Genomic DNA, 20,410 nt, shown 5'->3' with positions numbered 1-20,410 from the left:
TAGAGAAAGCATGGACGTCTCATTCCTCCAAGATGATACCCAGCAACCAGGGATTGAAAGCGTGCAATCTCCTCGAGCGTTCTGCACTGTACGTCACGAATCACGCAACGACAATGACGTTTTAGGAAGGGTCTGCTGCGAACTCAGTTGTTCCGGATCCCCATCAGGCTATCATCTTTACAACCGCACCAGACGATTGCCGCCCGAGGCAAGACCAGATCCACTTGCCTGCTTTTTGCATATCTACGGAGTACTGCAGCCGGTCTACGCGTCCAATCAATCACTGTTGCCCTTTTGGGAACAAAACCATCTACGAGAACAAGTTTTGTGTGGACGGAAGCTGGAATAGACGTTGCGGGAATTAGATGAATGGATCGTCAATGTCGACGACAACGGAAAGTCAAATGCACGATCCGGATACTCGGAAAGATCCTGCATCTACACTGCGAGTCTCCCCTCATGACGGAAAATAGGTAATGCACCTGGCACCTCCTTTCCTCCTCGAGCCTCGATCGTCATACCACCTTCCCACGCCCTGGCAATCTGTGCCATTCCGGGCCACCACAGAGCTATCTGTTGGTCTAGCCCTTGTCCCAGTGCCTCGACTCACTCCAAGATCCTATCTGTGCTACCTTGGCCTGGAGCACATCTCTTGAAAGCACCGCGTTGAGCACCATTTTGCCCCGAGGTTGGTTAGTTCCCCGGGAAAACGCGTCTGGTAAAGGGAAGTACATGCGGATTGGAAACACAAATTCGTATGCTACTCTCTACCTACCGTCATTCCTTTCCAGTCAAGCAATGAAAGGCATTAAGAGCTTTACATTCGTAAATCTATTTCTATTTCCGTGGACGCAAACTTGCTCGCTCCAACCGAACAACTCCCCTTGGACTTGTTCGGGTCCGAAGTGAGTCATGAAGCGCCCGTCCAATGCTCTATATGCCATGGTACGCCTGTGCTGTGATGTTGTGCTGGAGGCGGATATCTAGGTGCAAAAATCGAGTGGCAATTAAGATACGGGTCCGTCTTGGTTCTCATCGTCGGAAGGCATGTGACAAGAGCCCGACCGAGTGAAGCTGGTATCTGGCTCCCACTCTCCTCCAATCCTGCTTCAAACCCGTTTCCCTTGAATACTCGATTGCACAATAGATAGATGTGCTAGTGTCGGGATGTAATCGTAAAGTCATGATGAACGCTGATTAAGTTCCTTCAATCACGTGAATCCAGCTGCTCTTCGCTGTGCCTCTCCTCTGTAAGGACATCGTCTCTCTCCTTCCCATTTCTTTTTCGAACTTCCAACCCGCCCTCACCGTTGTTCAAGGGCGTCTTCACTCTTCGCGACGAGCTTTCTCTTAAGCTTCCATCGCTGGCCTTGGTTTCAATACCCGAAGAACTCCAGAATCGGGAACTACGGGTACTGTAGTCAAGGGCAGAGTCTTTGTTGTTGCTGGGGTCGTAATGTGCATTGAAATCGCGAGAACTCCAGCTGGCCCGGTGCACGCGCGCTCCGAACGGAGCATTCGTGTACGGGCTCTCGAGCTGTGACCGCATACTATTTGCTCGGCTAGCCCGGGCGGTGGCTGGGCGAGCAACGGAGACACGAGAGCCGAGGGGATTATGGATGCTTCCGATGTAGTTTTCATCTTCATCCTCGATCTTGGGCTCACGACGAACAGAAGTAACGTTAAAGTAAGGCCCTTTGGGCTCTTCCGGAGGCGGTGGAGGCGGTGGGGGAGGTGGGGGAACATCCGGAGCTGTCTTCTCCAGGTGAGCAAAGTAGCGTTGCCGAATCTTTTCCAGTTTCTGAGGCTTGAAGTTCTCATGGTTGCGAGTGAGAGACATGTAGCTTGATATGGCGCCGATGACAATTGCGATCATCAATACAATGGCGAGGACACCTTGTATGACGATGATTACAATACCAATGGCAGTAGTTGTTATGCGTTGCAGGTTGAATCGAGCATCAAAGGCTGCGGAAAGCGCAACTGTGGCAACCTTGCTGAATCCAAGGAGATAAACCATCAGAGCATTGAGTCGAGCCCCCTCAAAAGGCCTCATCAGGACTATGACGACCAAGGCGATGATCTCCACCACAAGCAGGCCGAAAACTTGAGTCAATGCATGGCCAGCAGCACCTCCGTAGAAGCATGCTCGGACAAATTCATATACCAACCAAACGGCAAAGAACCACCACCTCGTCCGCCGGAAGCGTGCAGCTAGCCAACCAAAGCGCATGGTGTAGTCTTTGTCTTGGTGGACCCCAACTCGCTGAGGGTCTTCGTTGACAAAACGAATTCTCCACCATGGTACTGATCCGGCGGAGACGGTTGGTTCGGATTTTTCGAATCTATGACTCTCAAGCTTGAGCCCATACCATGGAATGGGACCGATCGCCTTAATCTTTTGGAAGTGCACTCTGTCCGGCACTGTTTCGTAGCGGCCCAATCGAAGGCGGTAGAAGCAAGCATAACCAGCTATGCCCAGCATGCTCACGAAAAAGACGGTGAACACCAGAGCGGCAATAGCGGTAACGCCAGCGGAGCCTTTGTAGGTCAATTCAAATAGCGTCAGGAAGATCATCATAAAAAACGCAGTGAACATCGTGCGGAGAGCGGCTTGTGCAGCGTACAGAAGCCAATGATCTCTGAAGTGTGCAAGTCTTTCCGTCTTGACAAGATTCGCCTTGCCTAATCCTTCGAGGATCCATTTGAACGCAACCACTGAAGCAGTAATGAGGGCTATGAGGATCAGAAGCCAGAGTAGGCCGGTCATGAAAGCGTTCGATGCTGGAATGCCCTGCTCAGACAAGGTGCCCGCAAAGCCAGAAAAGTTGCCCGGAATCGGTAAGCCTGGCTTAATAGGATTCCCGTACCACGGTGAAGCGCTGGATGAATTGGAGGCGGCCCGCTTGGCAATATGACTTTCAAGCTCTCTGGTCCTTAGCATGTTCCACTGGTGATCGAGGGACTCTAGATACCGGCGGGAAATATCAAGGCTTGCTCGTTTGTAAATCTGGGATATCGAATAGCCGCCACCAAGATCATTTGCAGAGGCCCCTGAACTTGCTGCTCCGACGATGCTGGTGTTGCCTTTGTTGGATCCGATCAGCTGGTTGATGCTATTCTGCATTGACTCGCTGTAAATCATTCCAGCGCTCCAAGCGAAATTGCTCCAGAAGGCGGCTAGCACACTTGGCCAATTCATTGACAAAGCTCCAGTAAAATAAATATGATGAAGGACGGCGAAGACTACGAATACCGAGAGTGAATGTGCGTAGTGTGTGCGCATTGTCGGTATGTGATCCCCATAGACTGCTGTGGCCAAGGATGCGACTATGGCCACTATTGTGAAAATACCGAGTACGGTACCCACTGAGCTAGGGTGCGAAAAGCTTGCTCCGTTCGTAACCAATGCTGAATAACATCCTATTTCTGTCTCGGTAGAATTGCCGAAGATACGAAGGATGGCCTGACCCTCGAAGTCTGGTATTCCGAGAGCGATCGCGGGGATTCCGGACACGTCGGATTGGTCGACAGGGATGATGCCATCAGCAAGAGATGGGGACACTGCTATTCATGGGACAAAGACTGCAGCACTTTAGTGATAAGCAGAGCCAGGCATTCGAGGTTGGCGTACCTGTATATCTGGGCATTGCAGGGGTTGAAGGTGAGGTCGAAGCGAGACTCTCCGTACGCGAAAACGCCAATGTACACTGGAAGAGTCAGTGTGAAATTTTTGATCAATAGGAGGTGAGAACGTACTCATGATACTCTCGTTGGCCACATTAGTATTCCCCTCCAGATGGAACAGCACCGTCATATTATCCTGGTAGTATGCAGCATCGAAGCGCGTAACGTTGATCAAGGAGCTGCCCAGGCAATCGCCGAAGTCCTGTGTGTAGAGCGCTGGCTTTCTGTCATCACGCAGCCAAATTGTCTCCCCGGCGCTGTTTGTAGTCTGTATCCAGAGGTTGTCGTTGGTGAGGGTAAGATCTATGAGCGAGAGAAAGGACACGATAAGAAGCAGGACGGCCGACCATGACCGACCGCTCGAGGTAGAGTGTGGAGGAGACATTTGGAAGTTGTAACAAATGGAAGCTTGAATTTGGAGGAGGGAAAGGATGTGAGAGCGGATTATCGCATCGATTTGGTTGAGCGAAGACCAATTAGCTATCGTGGGTAGATGCTGACGATTGAGGGCGAACAAGGCAATCTTCGGCTTTCCCACTTCCCACTTCCCACTTCCCGGGACTCAGGGGCAGTGAGCTGTGTTGAGGAAAGACGTGTTCATCGTTTTAAGCATAGATGGAAGAAAGGTTTGACAATGAGGGTATGGCGGTCAGCATCAGTCGAGTGGGAATGAACGAGTGTGATTGTTTGCGAGGCCATAAAAAAGAAGAACACCTTTAGTGAGAGCTAAAGTACGAGTAGTGATAAGGTACCTTAACCTTCACACCACCACTTGCACTTCCGCCGCCATCCGCTAAATAGCTGGGACGGACGGACGCTTACCAAACTTGGCATAAGATGTTTTGCATTCTCAGCCTCACCACCATCACCACGGTCACTACAATGAACACACTGAATACATAGAAAATCTATCATTTTGTTGATCGTTTTGTTGAATACAGCATAAATAAGATCTGAAGGGAGAAAATCGTCTAGATGATCCATAGATGATGTGTTATAATCAAGCTTTGAAGTTGTGAGTACGCTCATATCCGTGTTCATTAAGCATCGAGCTTTAATCGGGTTAAAAGTCCCTCTATCTTGCCAAGCAGTATCTGATAGTTGATTGCATCCCCCTCCAGCTCATCCCCCACCATCTCCCCATCCAACGTCCTGATGGTACTAGAACCGTCTTTCATCATGATTCCCGATGAAGAGTTCACATCGCCTCGTGCAGCGTCACCATTGGGCAATGAGCCCATATCGACGCCTTCATCCTCCGGCAGCTTTCCATCTATGTCGGTCTCAGCCTCGGTGGCAATTGTAGGCTCCTCTTCCATCATGTCTTCTAGACCAGAATCTTCGAAGCGCAGACGGAAGCGCTCTGATAGATAATATCGGATGCTGAAGCAGATCGTAAGCGATAGGTACAGTGGAAGCGTGAAAGGGAGAACTGACTCATCCAACAGCTCAATGGTATCCGTCTCTTGTCTTCCTTTGATCCTGTTCGCGCTCTCTCGAACAAGATCTGCGAAATCCTCCTCATCAATGTAAGATTCCAGTCTATAGGCAAGATACCTGGCGCCGAATTCTTCAAGTCTTGGTACACGTGTGAGCCAACCTGCGCGGACCACGTCGTAGATGTCCAGTTCTTCTGGCGCGGGGGATGAAGTCTCAGCAGCGTCCAATCTCGTAGGGATTTGTGACATTGAACCGTTTCCAAGAGTGCTAATTACCACTGCAGCCTTCATTTTCAGCTTTTCAATTAAGAGGTGATCGGCAGCAAATAGAACATCGATAGCAATTTCTAGAGGGAAATCGGTCTTCTCCGTGTAGAGGAATTGCAGGACGACCTCCAAGACTTCCGGTGAGCAATCCATGGAGATTATATGTAGATACTCCGTGGCTTGTGCTTCCCGAAAGGCCGAAGAGAACATTGTAAGAAAGTACTCTGACCGCAAGAGCATAGCCCGGTGTACAGGGAACAGTATAGATTTCCGAGGCTTTCCATCTCGAGATGGAGAACGTGATGCCTGTCTTAGGGGTCCGATGGGGATGCCATTTTTTCTTTCTGGTTTCCTTTGCAGGGGATCTTCCTCTAAAGGAGATTCGATTTCAAAAGCATCGTCGGACTCATCCGCCCTCAGCAGCACATCTGCAAAAACCCCGTTGTTGCGATCCCATTTGACATTTTCCGCCCTCGCCGTGTCGAGAATGATCTTGTGCTTCAGCACGTTGTTTGAGAACCAAGCCTCCAGCTGATTCCGGCCTTTATCAACCTCATCTGTTCTCCGCTGTCTCGCAAGTCTGCGGTCCCCGCTTTCGAGAATGCCATCCCAGAGACTTATGATCTCCAATTGCCTGCTTATCTTGTCGATCCCTTCCAATACTTCGTCTTCGGAGAACCCCGTGCCAGGCCCACCACCAACATCGTTGGATATTTCGCCCAGATATATGTACTTGATGGCTATTCCAAAAGCTTGTGGGGGGATCGCCGAAGGAAGTTTCCATGACGCTGTGTCAGGTGCGACAGATAATTTCTTTGCGAAGTATGGAGACCTCGCAGATAAAATGAATTTGTGCAGACGGAACGACTCCTCAGCAGCGGCAACGAGGATATCGGATGTTTGGGGGTGCTCTCTAGTCAAAAGAGAGGTTATGTGCGAGGCAAGAGGTTGCAGTGGATCCGTAGATTTCGAATAGTCGTATGAGAGCAATAGATTTCGTATTCGGTCATTAAGGGCATTATAAAGACATCGCTCTCCTTGGAACGTATCTCGTTCGCAAAGAGCACCGGATTCAAGTAGCAGCTGTACCACTTCGAAATGACCACACAGACTAGCCTTGCCTTGAGGCGTTAGCAAGCAATGATGAGGAAGTGCGGGGGAGATCATGGTACACTCATACCAAGATCAAAGGCGTGTAATCGAAACGATCTCTCGCGTTGATATTGACGCCTTCTGTGATCGTCTCCTGGCAAGTCTTCAGGTCTCCGCAACGACAAGCTTCACATAGTCTGAAAAATGTTTCGCTGACGTCGAGGGGGTTGTCTTCCTTGAGTTTGCCATCCTCAATCAGCTTCTTCTCTTCCTGAAGACTAGCTTCAATCTGGTCTTTTCTGAGTACCATGGCGATTCGGGCACCGCAATGATCTCTAGCTGTCCAGCAGCGAATCAATGATAGAAGCAGAAATCCGAACGACGCAAGTGTGGCGTCAAAGTGCCAAGGCCTCTAATCTTATCACCCACCACCTCGTGACGCGGGTGTTGCCCCTTCCGACAGACGAAGTAAACATGGGGATCTGCAAGGTACCATGAATTCACATTTCGACACCCAATGAAGTCGTGATAACAACTCAAGGACTCTACTGCTAATACCATGGCTTTGACATCCTACTAGTCTACAACAATCAATTCCGTCACATTCGAAGCATCAGGCTCACTCGCCATCGCCAGCATGGCGACCTCGATAGAGCCAGAGAAATATGAGGTACTGGAGACAATAGGTAAACATTTCACATTTCCCCGATAGATCAGGGATTGCGGAGCTGATCGTTCTCACAGGTCGAGGGTCTTTTGGTACAATCAGGAAGGTCAGAAGAATATCAGACGGCCATGTAAGTTGTGAACTCAGAAAACTTGAAGACTTCGCGGCTATTAAGAAAGATCCTTGCCAGATCCTGTGTCGGAAAGAGATTCAATACATCAAAATGTCTCAGAAGGAGCGAGAACAGCTCCACGCCGAGTTCTCTATCCTTAAACTCCCTCAAACACCCGAATATTGTCGGATACTACCACCGAGAACACCTGAAGCCGACACAGGAACTCTATCTGTACATGGAGTACTGTGGAGGAGGTGATCTCAGCAAGGAGATTCTCAAACTCCGGGGAAAAGACCAGTATGCAGATGAGGAATATGTTTGGAGCATTTTTTCACAGCTCGTCGCCGCTCTATACCGGTGCCATTATGGAGTCGATGCTCCGGAGGTTGGCAGGAACGCCATGGGGCCATGCGGTGCTCTGAAGCCATTGGGCTTGAAAGGCAAAAATCAAGTCATGATCTTGCACCGAGACCTGAAACCGGAGAACAGTAAGTCGCAGCTGTCATATCTATATTCCGTGTGCAGTCCAACACTGATTGCCGCAGTATTCCTCGGCGCGGACAACTCGGTCAAGCTTGGAGACTTCGGATTGTCAAAGCTGATGCAATCCCACGACTTCGCGTCGACATACGTCGGAACACCGTTCTACATGTCGCCCGAGATATGTGCTGCAGAAAGATATACCCTCCACTCGGATATTTGGTCTCTTGGATGCGTGATGTACGAGCTGTGCGCGCGGACTCAACCTTTCAACGCCAAGACGCATTTTCATTTGATACAGAAGATCAAAGAAGGTCGAGTAGATCCACTGCCAAGTGTATACTCTCAGGAGTTACAAAACGTCATCAAGAGCTGCTTGAATATCAATCCGCTAAAGCGACCTGACACTGCGAGCCTGCTGAATCTTCCTGCTGTGCGGCTAATGAGAAAGGAGAGGGAAGTGGTTGAATTAGGAAGGTTATTGAGGGTAAAAGAAGAACAGGCCATGCGAAAAGCTCAAGAAGCCGAGGCTAAGGCTTCGAACTGGAACGGGGAGAAGGAGAAAATGAGAGCTGCGTTGGAATCGACAATACGTCGGGAATGGGAGGTGAAGGCCAGACTCGAGATTAATCGACAAGTCCAGATGGAGAAGGAAAAGCTCCATAAAATGTTTGAGACCGAGGTCCGGTCGAGAGTCGAAGCCGAAGTGCAATTACGGCTTGAATTACGGCCAATTGCGAAAGAAGGAGGACCACCTACTCCGCCGGACGTCCAGTTTTCGTCCGTCAGCACAAACGCGGATTCCGATTTTCTGTCGTCGACGGACTTGAGCAGCCTCTCCATCGACTCGCCACCAGTCATACAATCCAAAACACCACCCAAGAAGCGAACGCGAACCGCATTATCTCGGGCCCGCACTGAATTTGACTCACCGATGGATGTACAGATGATTGACCCTTCACCAATGTCGATCGCCTGCCTCTCCCTCTCACCCCGCCGCGCAGCCGCTGCAAACGCGTCTGGAATACCCAACAACAAGAACCTCTTTGCTGCAGCCGCCGTCCAGAAGCACCGACTCGCACCTCAATCGTCTTCGCCACGTGCCTCGATCATAGTCGAAGAGGAAGAAGACACCCTTCCTGACCTACCATCACCCACCCGGGCACCGTCAGGTCTTCCTGACCCCTTCAAGGCCCCCAGCCGGCCGGGCCTCCTCCGCCAGAAAACCGCGCCAATGAACCGCCTCAGTGGATACCCCCAACCTACGCTCTTTCCGCCGGCAGCGTCTGACCGACCATCCCGGGTTCCGTCGCCACCAAGCCCGAAGCACTCAGGATTCTCGCCTGTCCGCAAAGCGCCGCCCAAACCACCTACTAGTAGCACGGAGAACGAAATATTTAAAGCCGTCATGCAGCGAAATCTGTTTGGTCAGAACGGCGGGGGGAGGACGTTGGTCGAGCTGGCGCAAGCGAGAGCTGGAGGACTCAGTCAAGCGCAGAAAGTAGAGAAGGGAATTGTGGAGGAGACCAAGAAAGAGAACCTGAGGAGTGGTGGGGATGTGCCGGTCTGGGATCCGGAGAGAGACGAGATGCCGAGCCCATTCTTGGTTAGGGGTGGGAAGGGTTTACGAAGGCTGTGAGGTTGATCTAAGAGGGGATGACGCAAACGGTGATCGTGGGTTACTGCAAAGGGTTTATGGAGTCTCTTCCAACGACGGTGAGCATGACTGGAGATATCTGTCATTGAGCGTTTGGATGTCACAAGAACCTGATATCTCCGAAAAAAGGCGTTTGTCCCTTTCTCGGCGCTTCTGGCGCGCTTGCAAGTCATTGCTTTTTCATGCAAGTGTTCGTTAAGCAAAGAGTTGGATGGGAAGAGCCGAGACATTGAAAAGCCGCAATGTCGTGCTCTTCGGGAGGCAATGCATGATAGATTCCAAAGCTTTGGGTCCCAAGGTCATCGATTGCCATCCAACTGAGGTCGCGACCTGCTGGAAAGTGCACAGATGGGATTTATCAGTCAAGATAGAGTAGCTCAGGAGCCATTGAATTGAAGCTTGAGTTAAAAAATCGCTAGAATCCAAGCCTAAAAAGTATCAGCAGTGCAAGAAATGTTTAGTGGAGCACTACTTTCAGCAAGGCTCGCTACTCACCCACAATTGGCGTTAGTTCTGACCCCATACCCGGATCATAGCCGCAGCATGGCTTGTCTTGTTCAGCCCTCAAAGAGTGGGTTCAGATCCCTGATGCTTTGGTTGGCAACAGGGCATGGCCCTAAGTGTGAGTAGTGACACGCTCTGTGCCCTCATGCATCTAGAGAACGCCCAAGGGGGCAAAGCAACTCGGATTTTTGTCTGGGACTTTTCGGATCCGACAGAGCTCGAGCACTCAGGTCACGGCAATGGCACTTGGGTACAAATTGGCATGAGCGTGCCCTATTCTTGGCCGAACAGGGAATTGAAGTCAGGTATTGCCTGTTATGGAGGGGCTCGGAGTGACGGGCTGACAGTCAGTTAACTAAGCCTGAAACATAGCTGCGCCTCGATCAGAGAAGAATGATATGGGAATGAAGCTATTCGTACAGGTCGACGGCTGGCAATCTCCAAGGTGGCAGCCTCAGCCCTCTCGGCTATGTCAGGAGAACACAGAGTCTTGAACCTAGCATACCGTGATTAGAACGGGTTAGTGAGTGGCCCATCATGCGAGCTTTTGATGCTGTCAGCCGGTTTACAGATCTTCTGAAGAATTGCAGTCCACGCAATTGATTGAATGTGTGAAGTGTAGAAGACCGACCCGGCATCAGTTTCCTCGGCCGAGCAGTCTATGAATAGCAACGCGGGCCTGCTCGGCCTGGCAGGATCATCACGAAAATTCGAACCCTGGCCTTCTGCGTAATAGGCGAAAGCATCTTAATCGCGCTCTCCTGATGATCGCAACTGCCGAAGGAAGATGGGGGAAGGGTCATTTCCAACAAATTAGGGGTGGTTTGAAAGGTGATTTGGGGTATGCAAGACATGCCCCAAAAAAAGCCATGATGGAGAGAAGGAGAGACAGGGTGTGGAGAAGGATACAAGCCACGCGGGTATTCCTCCAGCTTTTAACTAACTAGCCCATCGCGAAAGGCTGCGCTAGAATCAACATACCTACAGGGCATGGCCTCTTTCTCAAGCTTTTGCGTGATCCATGGCGAACATTTTCTGGTACCTGATTCTGACTCTTAATATTGTCAGGAAGACTCAGCGGGCTATATTCTATGATGCTGACCTACTGTGTTACCTAAGGTAGTCCGACGCCGGGTTGGGGGTGGGGTTTGCCGGCCTGCACGTTGGGATTTGGCCCACTCTTAGATTTATGCTAAGGCATGCATCCCCCTGAATCATATCAAATTCTGTGTGCAGTCACAGTGGTGCAGGCATCCTTTTCTACCCATCACACCCTTTTGTGAAACACTCTGCCAATCGGAGTTGCCAGAGCAAGATTGGCGTAAGGTATCATTGGATGATAACAAGAAGCATAAAGAATACTGAAGCCCAAGCTCTGAGCCTCTGACCCCGAGCAAAAGGCTTTTCTTTGCCCGTGGCCCCGTAGTATTTGAGTATTTGAATGACTACTACCTGATCGTTCTATGCACCTCAATTTATCAGAGCTAGCCGAGCAGCTTATGAGGTGGAGGGTGGAGGGTGGAGGGTGGAACCGTGGAGGGTGTTGCGATTATTTTTCCCACCGGATGTACTAAAAGTTAGCATCCGCCGACTTCCTCTTGATAACGAGCCCGCGCGTCGATAATAATACTGGTGGTGCCAGCTCGCTTTGATTCCTAGTAATTAGCTACCAGACGTTTACATTGACATTTTACATTTACATTTTCCATTCTTTGATTCAACCACGGCGACAACTCTTCACTCGCAATCCACTCGCTTTTTCTTTGTAAACCCGTTGTAAGGCCAACATCTTACTAACACTCAACTTTAAATTTTCGCTTGGTGCGAAAAACCAGACCGTTGCTACTAAATTTCGATTTCCACTGTTTCCACCTCGCAGTCCGGCCCAGTCAACATCCACTCTTTGCCATCATATTCAGTCCACGTCCATTCGACACATCACAGAAGCATCACGCTCGTTACTTAGCCCGTGACTTTACTCGAAACCGCCATCTCAGCCGCTGTGTTTCGGGCGCAATCTCAGCTTAAATGTTGGCCGCTCAGACGTAAGAGTTGGGACAAGTTGGGTAAAGGCCACACTTGGAATCGAGCTCGTTTGAATAACTTCAACGAATCCATCACTGCTCTTTCTCGCCCATACTCGGGTCCACAATGGCACCAAGTCCTCCTCGACTCCGAATCCTGTCCGTAGGGGGAAACCAGATCTCGGCGTTCCTCTCATGGAGGCTCCAAGCTACCAATGCTTGCGATGTGACGTTGGTCTGGAAATCTGGATACGAAGCCGTCGCCCAATACGGAATATCCTTCAAGTAAGCAGAGCTCTCGTCCTATACACGATGAATGGTCAAGCCTAAATCGGATTTCTTACAGATCTAAGCTCTTTGGCAATGAAAGATTCAAACCACGCCATGGTAGGTCATAACTCACCAATCCTGTTATCTCCCTGTCAAGCTGACCGGTCAAAGTCGTCAGAAGTCCGGAAGATGCAGCGGGCAAGAAAGCAGCCTTCGATTATGTTCTCCTTTGTGTCAAAGCACTACCCGATGTCTACGATCTCGCTGCGGTCATCGAGTCTGTCGTTACTCCTCAGCACACCTGCATCCTCGTCAATACTACGAACACCCTAGGAGTCGAGTCCCATCTGGAACAGAGATTTCCCACGAACGTGGTGCTGTCATTGGTATCAGGAGCTGAAATCACACAGCTTGGAGCAAGCGAGTTTGAGCATATTGGGGCCACGGATGTATGGGTTGGCCCGGCGAATAAGAACGACGCCATACCAGCCGCCATTCAAAACGATATGGCTGAAGCTTTAGCTATGACTTTGAGCACCGGCCAGGTCGACTGCAAGGTCTCTCAAAACATCAGACAACAGCAGTACGAGCGTATGATAGGGTGGGTCTATGAAGACAGATTCACATCGATTCTAACTAACACGCTCCAGGCCAATTGCGTTCCACCCGCCCAGTGTTCTTTTCGAAGTCCCCTCCCATGCAGAGCTGCTAGAAAAGGTTGGCGTTCGGCCAATGGTAGCAGATGTGATAGATGAGCTTCTGCAGATCGCAACATCTCAGGGCTGTCAGTTCGACGCCGACTTCCGGGAGATCACAATGCGGAGAATGTCAGAGCCCTCAGACACCAACAGCATCATGTATCAAGACTTCATGGCGAAGAGGCCTATGGAAGTGGAGACCTATCTTGGATCCCCTATCAAGCTTGCTCAAGAGACGGGCGTCCGAGTACCACGCATTGAGACTTTATATGCGCTACTACACCACTGTAACATCGTCAATCAGCAACGGCCCGCTGTCCCGCCGCCGTCAGCAAATCCACCCCCCGGTGCTGCTCCGCCTCCTCGACTATCCTCTGCTCCTCCTCGACCGCCGATGAACGGCAACATGAGTGGTCCCATGAGTGGTCCTACGAATGGCAACGGCATGCGTGGAGGAAGAACACCTTCAATGGGACCTGCGATGAGGCGAGGACCGGGACCGCCCATGATGAATGGATACCCGTCACGTCAGTCCAACGGCTACAACCCTCGAGGACCGCCACCCAATCAGTTGTCTCGGCGACCATCTTTCGAAGGCGATGACTTGGGAGAATTCAGTCATTTAGTTCTATATGACGATATACCGGAAGGAGGCGTGGCTCCTGGTTATGTCGGTGATATGAGCAATGGCACATCAAGTTCTTCGGAACTGGCAATACGGGAGCGAGAGCTCAACCTACGGCAAAGAGAGTTGCAACTGAGGGAGCAAGAATACAGCATACGAAAAGGATCCAGGAGGCCACCACCTTCTCATAGAGGCGGCTTCGATGACGATGATGATGACGATGACGATTTCTTCGACCCGATGGCGATGCGTGCGCCGCCGCCCAATATTGATCCTGATAATGTGGACATGATGAGTGTCACTTCTCGCAGGACGCGGAAGGCGCCGAGTCTTAGTCAAATCCGCCAAAACCCTGAAGGGTCCATGGGACGAAATGCTGGCATGCGCCAAAGTCACAGCTTCGGACCTAGGCCAGGGATGAATAGAAATCGCGCTTCGGCGCAGCTGATGGCGAGCATGCCAACGATGCACGACAATCCTTCAGACAATCCATTGATGGGCTACTCTTCAAATCGATATGCCAACGTCGACCGGAAAACAATGGGGGAGGAATCGAGGACAAACTCTCTAACAGCTGCTCGGTTGAACGAGTTACAAGGGGCAGGCAATAATGCTGGCATGAATGGCGCTTATCCAAGCCCGAGCCCAGGAATGCCTCGGCGGACAAGCCATTCTCCTGGAAATGCGTTGAATGGGAGGAATATGGGAAGACGGTCCCCGCCAGAAGATGGATATATGGCACCAGGTTCGATGCATCCTAATGGGGGGCCTTCGCCTCCTGGCATGATGCGTCAACCTGTGCCTAGATATCCTCCCGGGCAAGGGAATGCTGTGGCACCGCAACAAGTCGAGCAACGCGCTGGGGTGAGCAACCAATACCCACACAAAGGCCCTATTCAAAAAAACGTACGTAGTCTGACCGGTAGTGCGAGCGCCAGCGCGGGGAGTGGCGATAGTGGTGCCAGTGCGCACATCGAATCCGATCCCTCGGCTCACAGCAGTCAGAGTAGCCTCGCACCTCGACAGGCTGCCCGTCTTCAAGGACACCCCGTAGGGGTCCAATGAGAGGGTAGTTGCCCATCCCACACCGAAGACGTCATCTCGGTACCGCAAAAGTCCATCCGTCTTCCCAGGAGCGTCCTTTTCTCGTGATTCGCCCTCACCTCTGAAGCCTTCCACTTCACCTCGGTTTCGAAAACGCCTACACCCAATAGCATTGCATACAGTCCACGGCCTTACATCCTTTTGATTCACCAACAATAGACGACCAAGCATTAAGCAAGACAGAAATAAATTAATCGGCGAGAGAAGGCTGAGAGAGGTCCTGCTCGGATCGATCATCATCTGCATGGTCCACTTTCATTCGGTCGTATATATGCACGCGAATGTGACCTCCTTAATATTGTGAGACTACCTAACATAATACTGCATTGGAGTCAGCGTTGGAGCGTTTTCTTGTTTTTCTTTTTGTGCTGCTCTCCCATGACACCAAGCAGCAATTCTGGGTTTGCATCTGGAAGCCAGCATGAAGGGCGGAAAAGTGGGCATAGAGTGATCTTCTGGCAGCTGTTGCTGCTCCTCGTGCATTAGCAAAACTGGCTTGGAAGAGCAGAGGAGAAAGAATTTCTTTGCCCTTCGACCACTTGATTCCCTTACGACTGTAAATGTACCTCGTAAGCCTCGGCCTTTGGCGCTTGTTCGATCCACCAAATCCACACGCTTGGTTGGGGCTTCACTTCCTTGAGCCTTGAGCCACGAGCCTAGTGGATCAAGATGTGTATGCCCTCACGTGACCCTTAGGCGCGTCCTAAAGCTCAACCCACGGTTGAACAACATCCATTAGCGCTAGGTCAGCCTCAGGTGGTAAGCACTGTCGTTCTTGGCTATACACAAAACGATCATTTCCTACCAAGCTCCCCGTCCCCAGTTGTCAACTACCCAGTAGCCCTTCACAATGTCCGCCTCATCCCACCGGCCCTCCACGTCGTCTCTTTCCCATCCTTCCACTTCCGCCTCCGCTTCAACAATCAACCGCAACCGACAGTACAGCCATCTACACGCGCAATTGGCGCAATTGAATGCGCATCTAGCTGATATGGAGAATCTGGTCGGTATGACAGCTGTGCAGGCGGAGTATGTGCGGGGCTTGGGGGGATGGTGGGGTGGTGGGTGAGTGAGCCGTTTTCCGTCCGTTGCTTGTGTCTATGGGAGACGGTAGGAGTCGAAGAGGGTGCAGTCAGTGGAACGCGTGAGGGAGGGAATATGAAGGCGTGGCTATGTGACACTGTCTTCGCATTTCCATGGATGCTGGTTGAGCACCTGGCTAACACTTTGTCTCTACGTTCAGATTCATGGCCGCGTCAAAGATCTTAGGCGAGGAAGCAGCAAACGCTGCTGGTGCTGGTGCTGGTGCTGGTGCTGGAGAGAAGGAAAAGGCCAAGCAGAAGTGAGGTAGGAAGCACACAAGCCTGGTATTACCGAATGCGATTAGAGCAATGTCGAGGGCAAGGCGAGTGAGGATGGATCCCGAGCGAACATGAGTGCGCCTGAGGACTGCTGGGTTCCAACGGAATGCTTGGAGAGGGGCGAAGGACAGCAGTACCCCAGCTGCTGTGGCCCAACCAAAGCTGCGGTAGTAAGTCTGGTGAGAGGCTGAAGCACGAGATAAAAACAAGAAATGTATGTCCTCAGACTTCAGAGAATTCAGGAGAATCCAGTGCGTCAGCCGGTGTCTAAACTTCCCTACTCGCTCTAGGAGAGTCTTATCGTCATGAATATATGCGAAATGCTTGGGAATCTGAGGACTGTTTCGTCTTGCCTCGCCTAAACCCCAAAACACCTCCATCGATCGCATGCCTTTGTCTAATTACAGCCTGAACCCATCCATCCCATCATCACGATCAGATCGTCGTTGCCTTCCATCCCCCGGGCCGATAAACCCCCTACTATGCTCCAGCCCATCTAGGACCGAAGTGAATCAAATCCAAATCCAGTGAGACCCAAATCCCAAGCGCACTTCTGACACCTCTGCCAAGGTTCGTCAGACGCGGTGATATCAATTCAAAGCAAATGTCGTAAGTAAACAAGAAAGCAAGCAAGCAGTAACGAAATTGCGTCCAAAGGACGAAAAGGAACAGAGCAGCGATATATCACCATAGAAGCCCCTCCAGCCAGGTAGTCCCGCTCAAGTCGGTGTAGTCACCCGAGCGAGGGTAGTATGTGTTGTGTAGGGACGGACCATGTGTATGTCCGGATAAAGCGCATTCGCTTGTAAAAGGTATATACGTGAACTTTGATGGATTTGTATCGAGTCGTTGCCGAGCATGTCTGATGGTTGAGTTGATGATCTTGAATTGCGAGATAGCACCAAGGTTTCGAAAACGCAGGCCAAAGGATCACTCGTGCAGTGTCCGGAGCAGGCGACTGAGAGATTTTCTGGGCTAGGGCCTCATAGGCTCATCGTCAACCACTCCCACTCCTGAGTCCCGGTAGATGGGCCGCCGGTCATGATGCCCGGCTGTCCGCCTGTACCCATCATCCCTGTGCCAGGAATCCCGGCCATACCCGCAGCAGCCATTTGATGGGGCCCATTATCTTTCTTCTTTGATGAAGCAGCTGTCGCCTTCCCACTGGTATCGTCCGCATCAGCCATCTCAGCCTCTTGGCCACCACCGCCTCTGCCGACCCCTTGCTTGGAATGCCTCCTCTGGCGTTTTGGCACAACCGTCGAGCTCGGTCTGCCGGCAGCAATTGTTGCAGTCGGGGGTGCGGGCTTCGGTGGAGCGGCAGCAATAGGAGGAAGGCTACCCATGCCTGCGGATGGTCCAGGCCCATAGCTCGTTGGGGTGCTGCCGGCAGTTGATCCTGAATTTGTAGATCCATAGGCTGAAGGTGGAGAGGCCGAGTCAGTCTGGCCTTGCACCTTGCCAGAAGTAGGCGTCGTCGCAGGAGTTTGGTGGATCGAGTTCTTGCGAGATGCTTTCTTGGACGAACGAGTGGATGAGTTGCCAATTGGAAGCTGATTGCCGCTACCACGATTTCGCTTCTTGATGACATCTGTCTTCAGGGAAAGAGGGCGAACTACGCCGTGAAGTTTAAGGAACAGACCACAAGCATTGCATAGGGGATGACCTTCAGGATTCCGGCGCCACAAGGGAGTGGTTTGGGTGAAACAGTTGGTGCAGGTCGTAGGTACCCCGTTGTTTTCTCCAGCTTTGGATCCACCTGGACTGCTTGGACGGGACGGAGCTACGCTGCTGAAACCAGACTCTGGGGGAGAACTGGGCGAAGACTGAGGTCGAGTGTGCATAGCCGCCTGCTGAGCGAGATGGACAGCGTTAGGGGTCGAGGTCGTCCGCGGAATCTTCTGTCTTCTGGGATCGTTGCTTCGGTTGCGAATGTCACTGACCGAGGTGGAAGATCCATGTGCCCGACTAATATGACCACCTTGCGCCCAGTCTTGTGGTGATGTCACCGTCTCTGTGCCCCCTATTGTCACCTGCTTTTTGGGAGGGCCGCCTGGATACCTCGCCGCCATTGTGTTGAGCTGCCCACCTAAGTTGGCATCCCATGGAAGTCCATTGCTACGAAGATCAAGAGAAGGATCATCCATGGTCGAGAAATCTGTCTGCATCATCATAGACCCTTCGGGGAAATTGCCTCCTTCGTCGTCTTCGTTGTCCGAATCTTCACCAAAAGAGAACATGTTCTCGTTACGTGGCATATTCATACCGTGCGGTTGCGAGTTGGAATACTCGGGGTGAAGGACTTGAGAAGGGTTGACATGCTGCATGGAGAAAGCAGGAGCGGTAAAGTTCGCAGCTGATGCAGGAGCACCACTTGTGACGCCGTTGAACATAGCCTCGTTGGTGGGATTGTATAGGTATTGAGGCTGCATTGAGGTAGACAGGTTGGAAGGCCGACTACTAGAGTAGTTCTGCATGGGTCGTTGATGCCGCGCATCGGCGTTTTGACGACCGAAATACAGATGCTCGTTGTCATACAGCGGTTGTGGGGTAGATGTTGCTGAGGGATGGGCGGACCCGGGCGGCGAGTAATACTCTGCAGAGTTGATAGAGGAACCTATTGGGGTACTCTTGTATGTTGAGAACGGACCATGGTTATTGATTGGAGATGCAGCTGGCGAGAATGTGAAATTCTGTTGGAATGGGCCGGCGGAATGGAGTATAGGGTCGTCATTAATATTGAAAGTGTCGAGGTTGAATGGAACGTGAGGGTAGGTGTTGGCATGCATAGGAAAGGGCTGGGGTGCTGTATGTTCTAGAGAGTAATCACCCAGTCCGGCATCCCCGTCTGGGTCGTTGGGTATCATAATACCATTGGTGGGATTCACTTGGGGAGAAAACTCGGCAGGCCGCTTTCGAGACTGTATTCCACATAGTCAGCACCTTTGAGCCCGAGGGTGATTCGCCACAGTTCAGAGGGCGCACCTTTGTCTCATCGATGCTCGTCTTCCTCACCCGCCGTTGTACGTAATCGAACTCACGATCTCTTATTCGGTCTTGAGTAGGTGCTGATGGAGGGAGTTCTGGATGTACTTGATGCTGTACGTCCTTCCTCGTCTTGATCGGTATCGCTGAAGCATTGGTGTTTGAGGGGGGTGGGGGGGAGGAAGGAGATATGCCAGCAGGAGATGCGATTGACGTAGGAAATATGAAGTCGTCGATGTTCATGGCATCCGGATCCGGAGTGTCTGAAAGGTCCACAGACTCTCGAAGCTTTGCAATTCCCGAAGGGGCGCTGGTGGGTTGTTGGCTTGCTCTGCGAATGCGCTTGTAAGTCACGAACTTCTGCGCAAAGGTGCGCTCGTTTTGGTTTCGCACGTACCGTGCCTGCTCTCGTTCTTTGCGCTTCAAGTTCATGGCCATCATTCTCCAGGTCAGATTCTCCATTCGCTCTTGATTCGGCAATTGGGACTTGGTCTTGCTATACAGCTTCCATATTTGCGTTCCGAGCGGGTCCTTTTTCTGCATTTCATCGGGGTCGCCCAGATCAGCGCTGGAGGCGTCGTCCTTCCAATCCGAAAAGAAGCTCTCACGGAGAAGGTCTTTGCGAGTCTGCTTGTTTTCTGGGGAGATGTCCAGTTTGTCTCGAACGTGACGGTAGGGAGGGGGGACTGGTGTATGTCGGATGTGCGATGATTGTGCTTGCGCCGGTCTGGGTACTCGGGATGACTGCGGGGTCGAGAGGGCGGAGGACGAGAGGGCATTTGTGGGGAAGTTTGTAACATCGTCGATGTCGATGTCCTCGGTGGAGTGGGTGGCTGCATGTGCGGGTCCCCCACGAGCCAAGTCTCCCGACCGGTTCATCAAGTATTGCTTCGACGCATCGCTGGCCTGGGTAGTCCGAGGCATAAAGATAGAGGGAGTTTTCTGGGGTCAATGATGGTGTGAATGAAAGTGCAAGAGAGACTGACGTTTCTCCACCTGCATACGATGCATCGAGGAGGAGAGCGATGATGTGTGTTTTGGGGTAAGGTCTTTTAGGGTCTTTAGGGTCTCTGCAAGAACTGGGTAGAAATGGGTCATGATGGTTGGCCAGACGCGGGCTCAGGGTTGGATTTCAGCGGGGCTACTAAATTGGTTCGGGGTAATTTAGAGCTAGAGCACGAAATGCGTGAATGCGTAGCTAGTTGGCCCTAGCGGCCTCGACTCTTTTTCTTTCTTCCCAGCATTTTGCGGGCAGAGTCAAGTAATGTAGGTAGGTGGTAGGTAGGTAGGTAATCTTTCCTCCCCCCCGTTCTACTAGTGTAGTGTACCTAGTGCTTTATGCAAGCCTTGAGGTGGTAGGCTCGGAAGGTACATTTTAATGTGGGGGGTAGGGTAATGCGTCTCATCAAAGCCTGAAATCCTATGTCGCAGGATT

The 20,410-nt window shown here is 51.5% G+C and overlaps 7 protein-coding genes across 7 annotated transcripts; 3 read left to right on the top strand and 4 right to left on the bottom strand.

Annotated features, from left to right (window-relative positions):
- Positions 1 to 1,207: 1,207 nt before the first annotated feature.
- HO173_002086 (uncharacterized protein) lies at positions 1,208 to 3,202 on the bottom strand (the record flags this gene model as incomplete). Its single annotated transcript, XM_037304022.1, has 1 exon — positions 1,208 to 3,202. One exon carries the CDS (start codon positions 3,200 to 3,202, stop codon positions 1,208 to 1,210), a length of 1,995 nt encoding a protein of 664 aa, XP_037168817.1.
- Positions 3,203 to 3,545: 343 nt separating this feature from the next.
- Positions 3,546 to 4,072, bottom strand: HO173_002085 (uncharacterized protein; the record flags this gene model as incomplete). Its single annotated transcript, XM_037304021.1, has 3 exons — positions 3,546 to 3,585; positions 3,635 to 3,710; positions 3,760 to 4,072. 3 exons carry the CDS (start codon positions 4,070 to 4,072, stop codon positions 3,546 to 3,548), a joined length of 429 nt encoding a protein of 142 aa, XP_037168816.1.
- Positions 4,073 to 4,727: 655 nt separating this feature from the next.
- On the bottom strand, positions 4,728 to 6,795 carry HO173_002084 (uncharacterized protein; the record flags this gene model as incomplete). The annotated part of the gene is made up of 3 exons (XM_037304020.1): positions 4,728 to 5,070; positions 5,125 to 6,509; positions 6,574 to 6,795. 3 exons carry the CDS (start codon positions 6,793 to 6,795, stop codon positions 4,728 to 4,730), a joined length of 1,950 nt encoding a protein of 649 aa, XP_037168815.1.
- Positions 6,796 to 6,842: 47 nt separating this feature from the next.
- Positions 6,843 to 9,386, top strand: HO173_002083 (uncharacterized protein; the record flags this gene model as incomplete). The annotated part of the gene is made up of 5 exons (XM_037304019.1): positions 6,843 to 6,974; positions 7,066 to 7,155; positions 7,230 to 7,282; positions 7,343 to 7,755; positions 7,813 to 9,386. The coding sequence occupies 5 exons, from the start codon at positions 6,843 to 6,845 to the stop codon at positions 9,384 to 9,386; spliced, it is 2,262 nt and encodes a 753-aa protein (XP_037168814.1).
- Positions 9,387 to 12,059: 2,673 nt separating this feature from the next.
- HO173_002082 (uncharacterized protein) lies at positions 12,060 to 14,481 on the top strand (the record flags this gene model as incomplete). Its single annotated transcript, XM_037304018.1, has 5 exons — positions 12,060 to 12,217; positions 12,279 to 12,319; positions 12,374 to 12,803; positions 12,853 to 14,389; positions 14,464 to 14,481. 5 exons carry the CDS (start codon positions 12,060 to 12,062, stop codon positions 14,479 to 14,481), a joined length of 2,184 nt encoding a protein of 727 aa, XP_037168813.1.
- Positions 14,482 to 15,479: 998 nt separating this feature from the next.
- On the top strand, positions 15,480 to 15,975 carry HO173_002081 (uncharacterized protein; the record flags this gene model as incomplete). The annotated part of the gene is made up of 2 exons (XM_037304017.1): positions 15,480 to 15,694; positions 15,873 to 15,975. 2 exons carry the CDS (start codon positions 15,480 to 15,482, stop codon positions 15,973 to 15,975), a joined length of 318 nt encoding a protein of 105 aa, XP_037168812.1.
- A 998-nt stretch (positions 15,976 to 16,973) lies between these two features.
- Positions 16,974 to 19,899, bottom strand: HO173_002080 (uncharacterized protein; the record flags this gene model as incomplete). Its single annotated transcript, XM_037304016.1, has 3 exons — positions 16,974 to 18,911; positions 18,976 to 19,306; positions 19,373 to 19,899. 3 exons carry the CDS (start codon positions 19,897 to 19,899, stop codon positions 16,974 to 16,976), a joined length of 2,796 nt encoding a protein of 931 aa, XP_037168811.1.
- Between the last annotated feature and the right edge of the window lie 511 nt (positions 19,900 to 20,410).

The sequence above is a fragment of the Letharia columbiana genome (assembly GCF_014066305.1).
Source record: "Letharia columbiana isolate WasteWater2 chromosome Unknown Sc0000004_s0, whole genome shotgun sequence".
Lineage (NCBI taxonomy): Eukaryota > Fungi > Ascomycota > Lecanoromycetes > Lecanorales > Parmeliaceae > Letharia > Letharia columbiana.
This window is presented reverse-complemented; position numbering and strand designations above follow the sequence as displayed.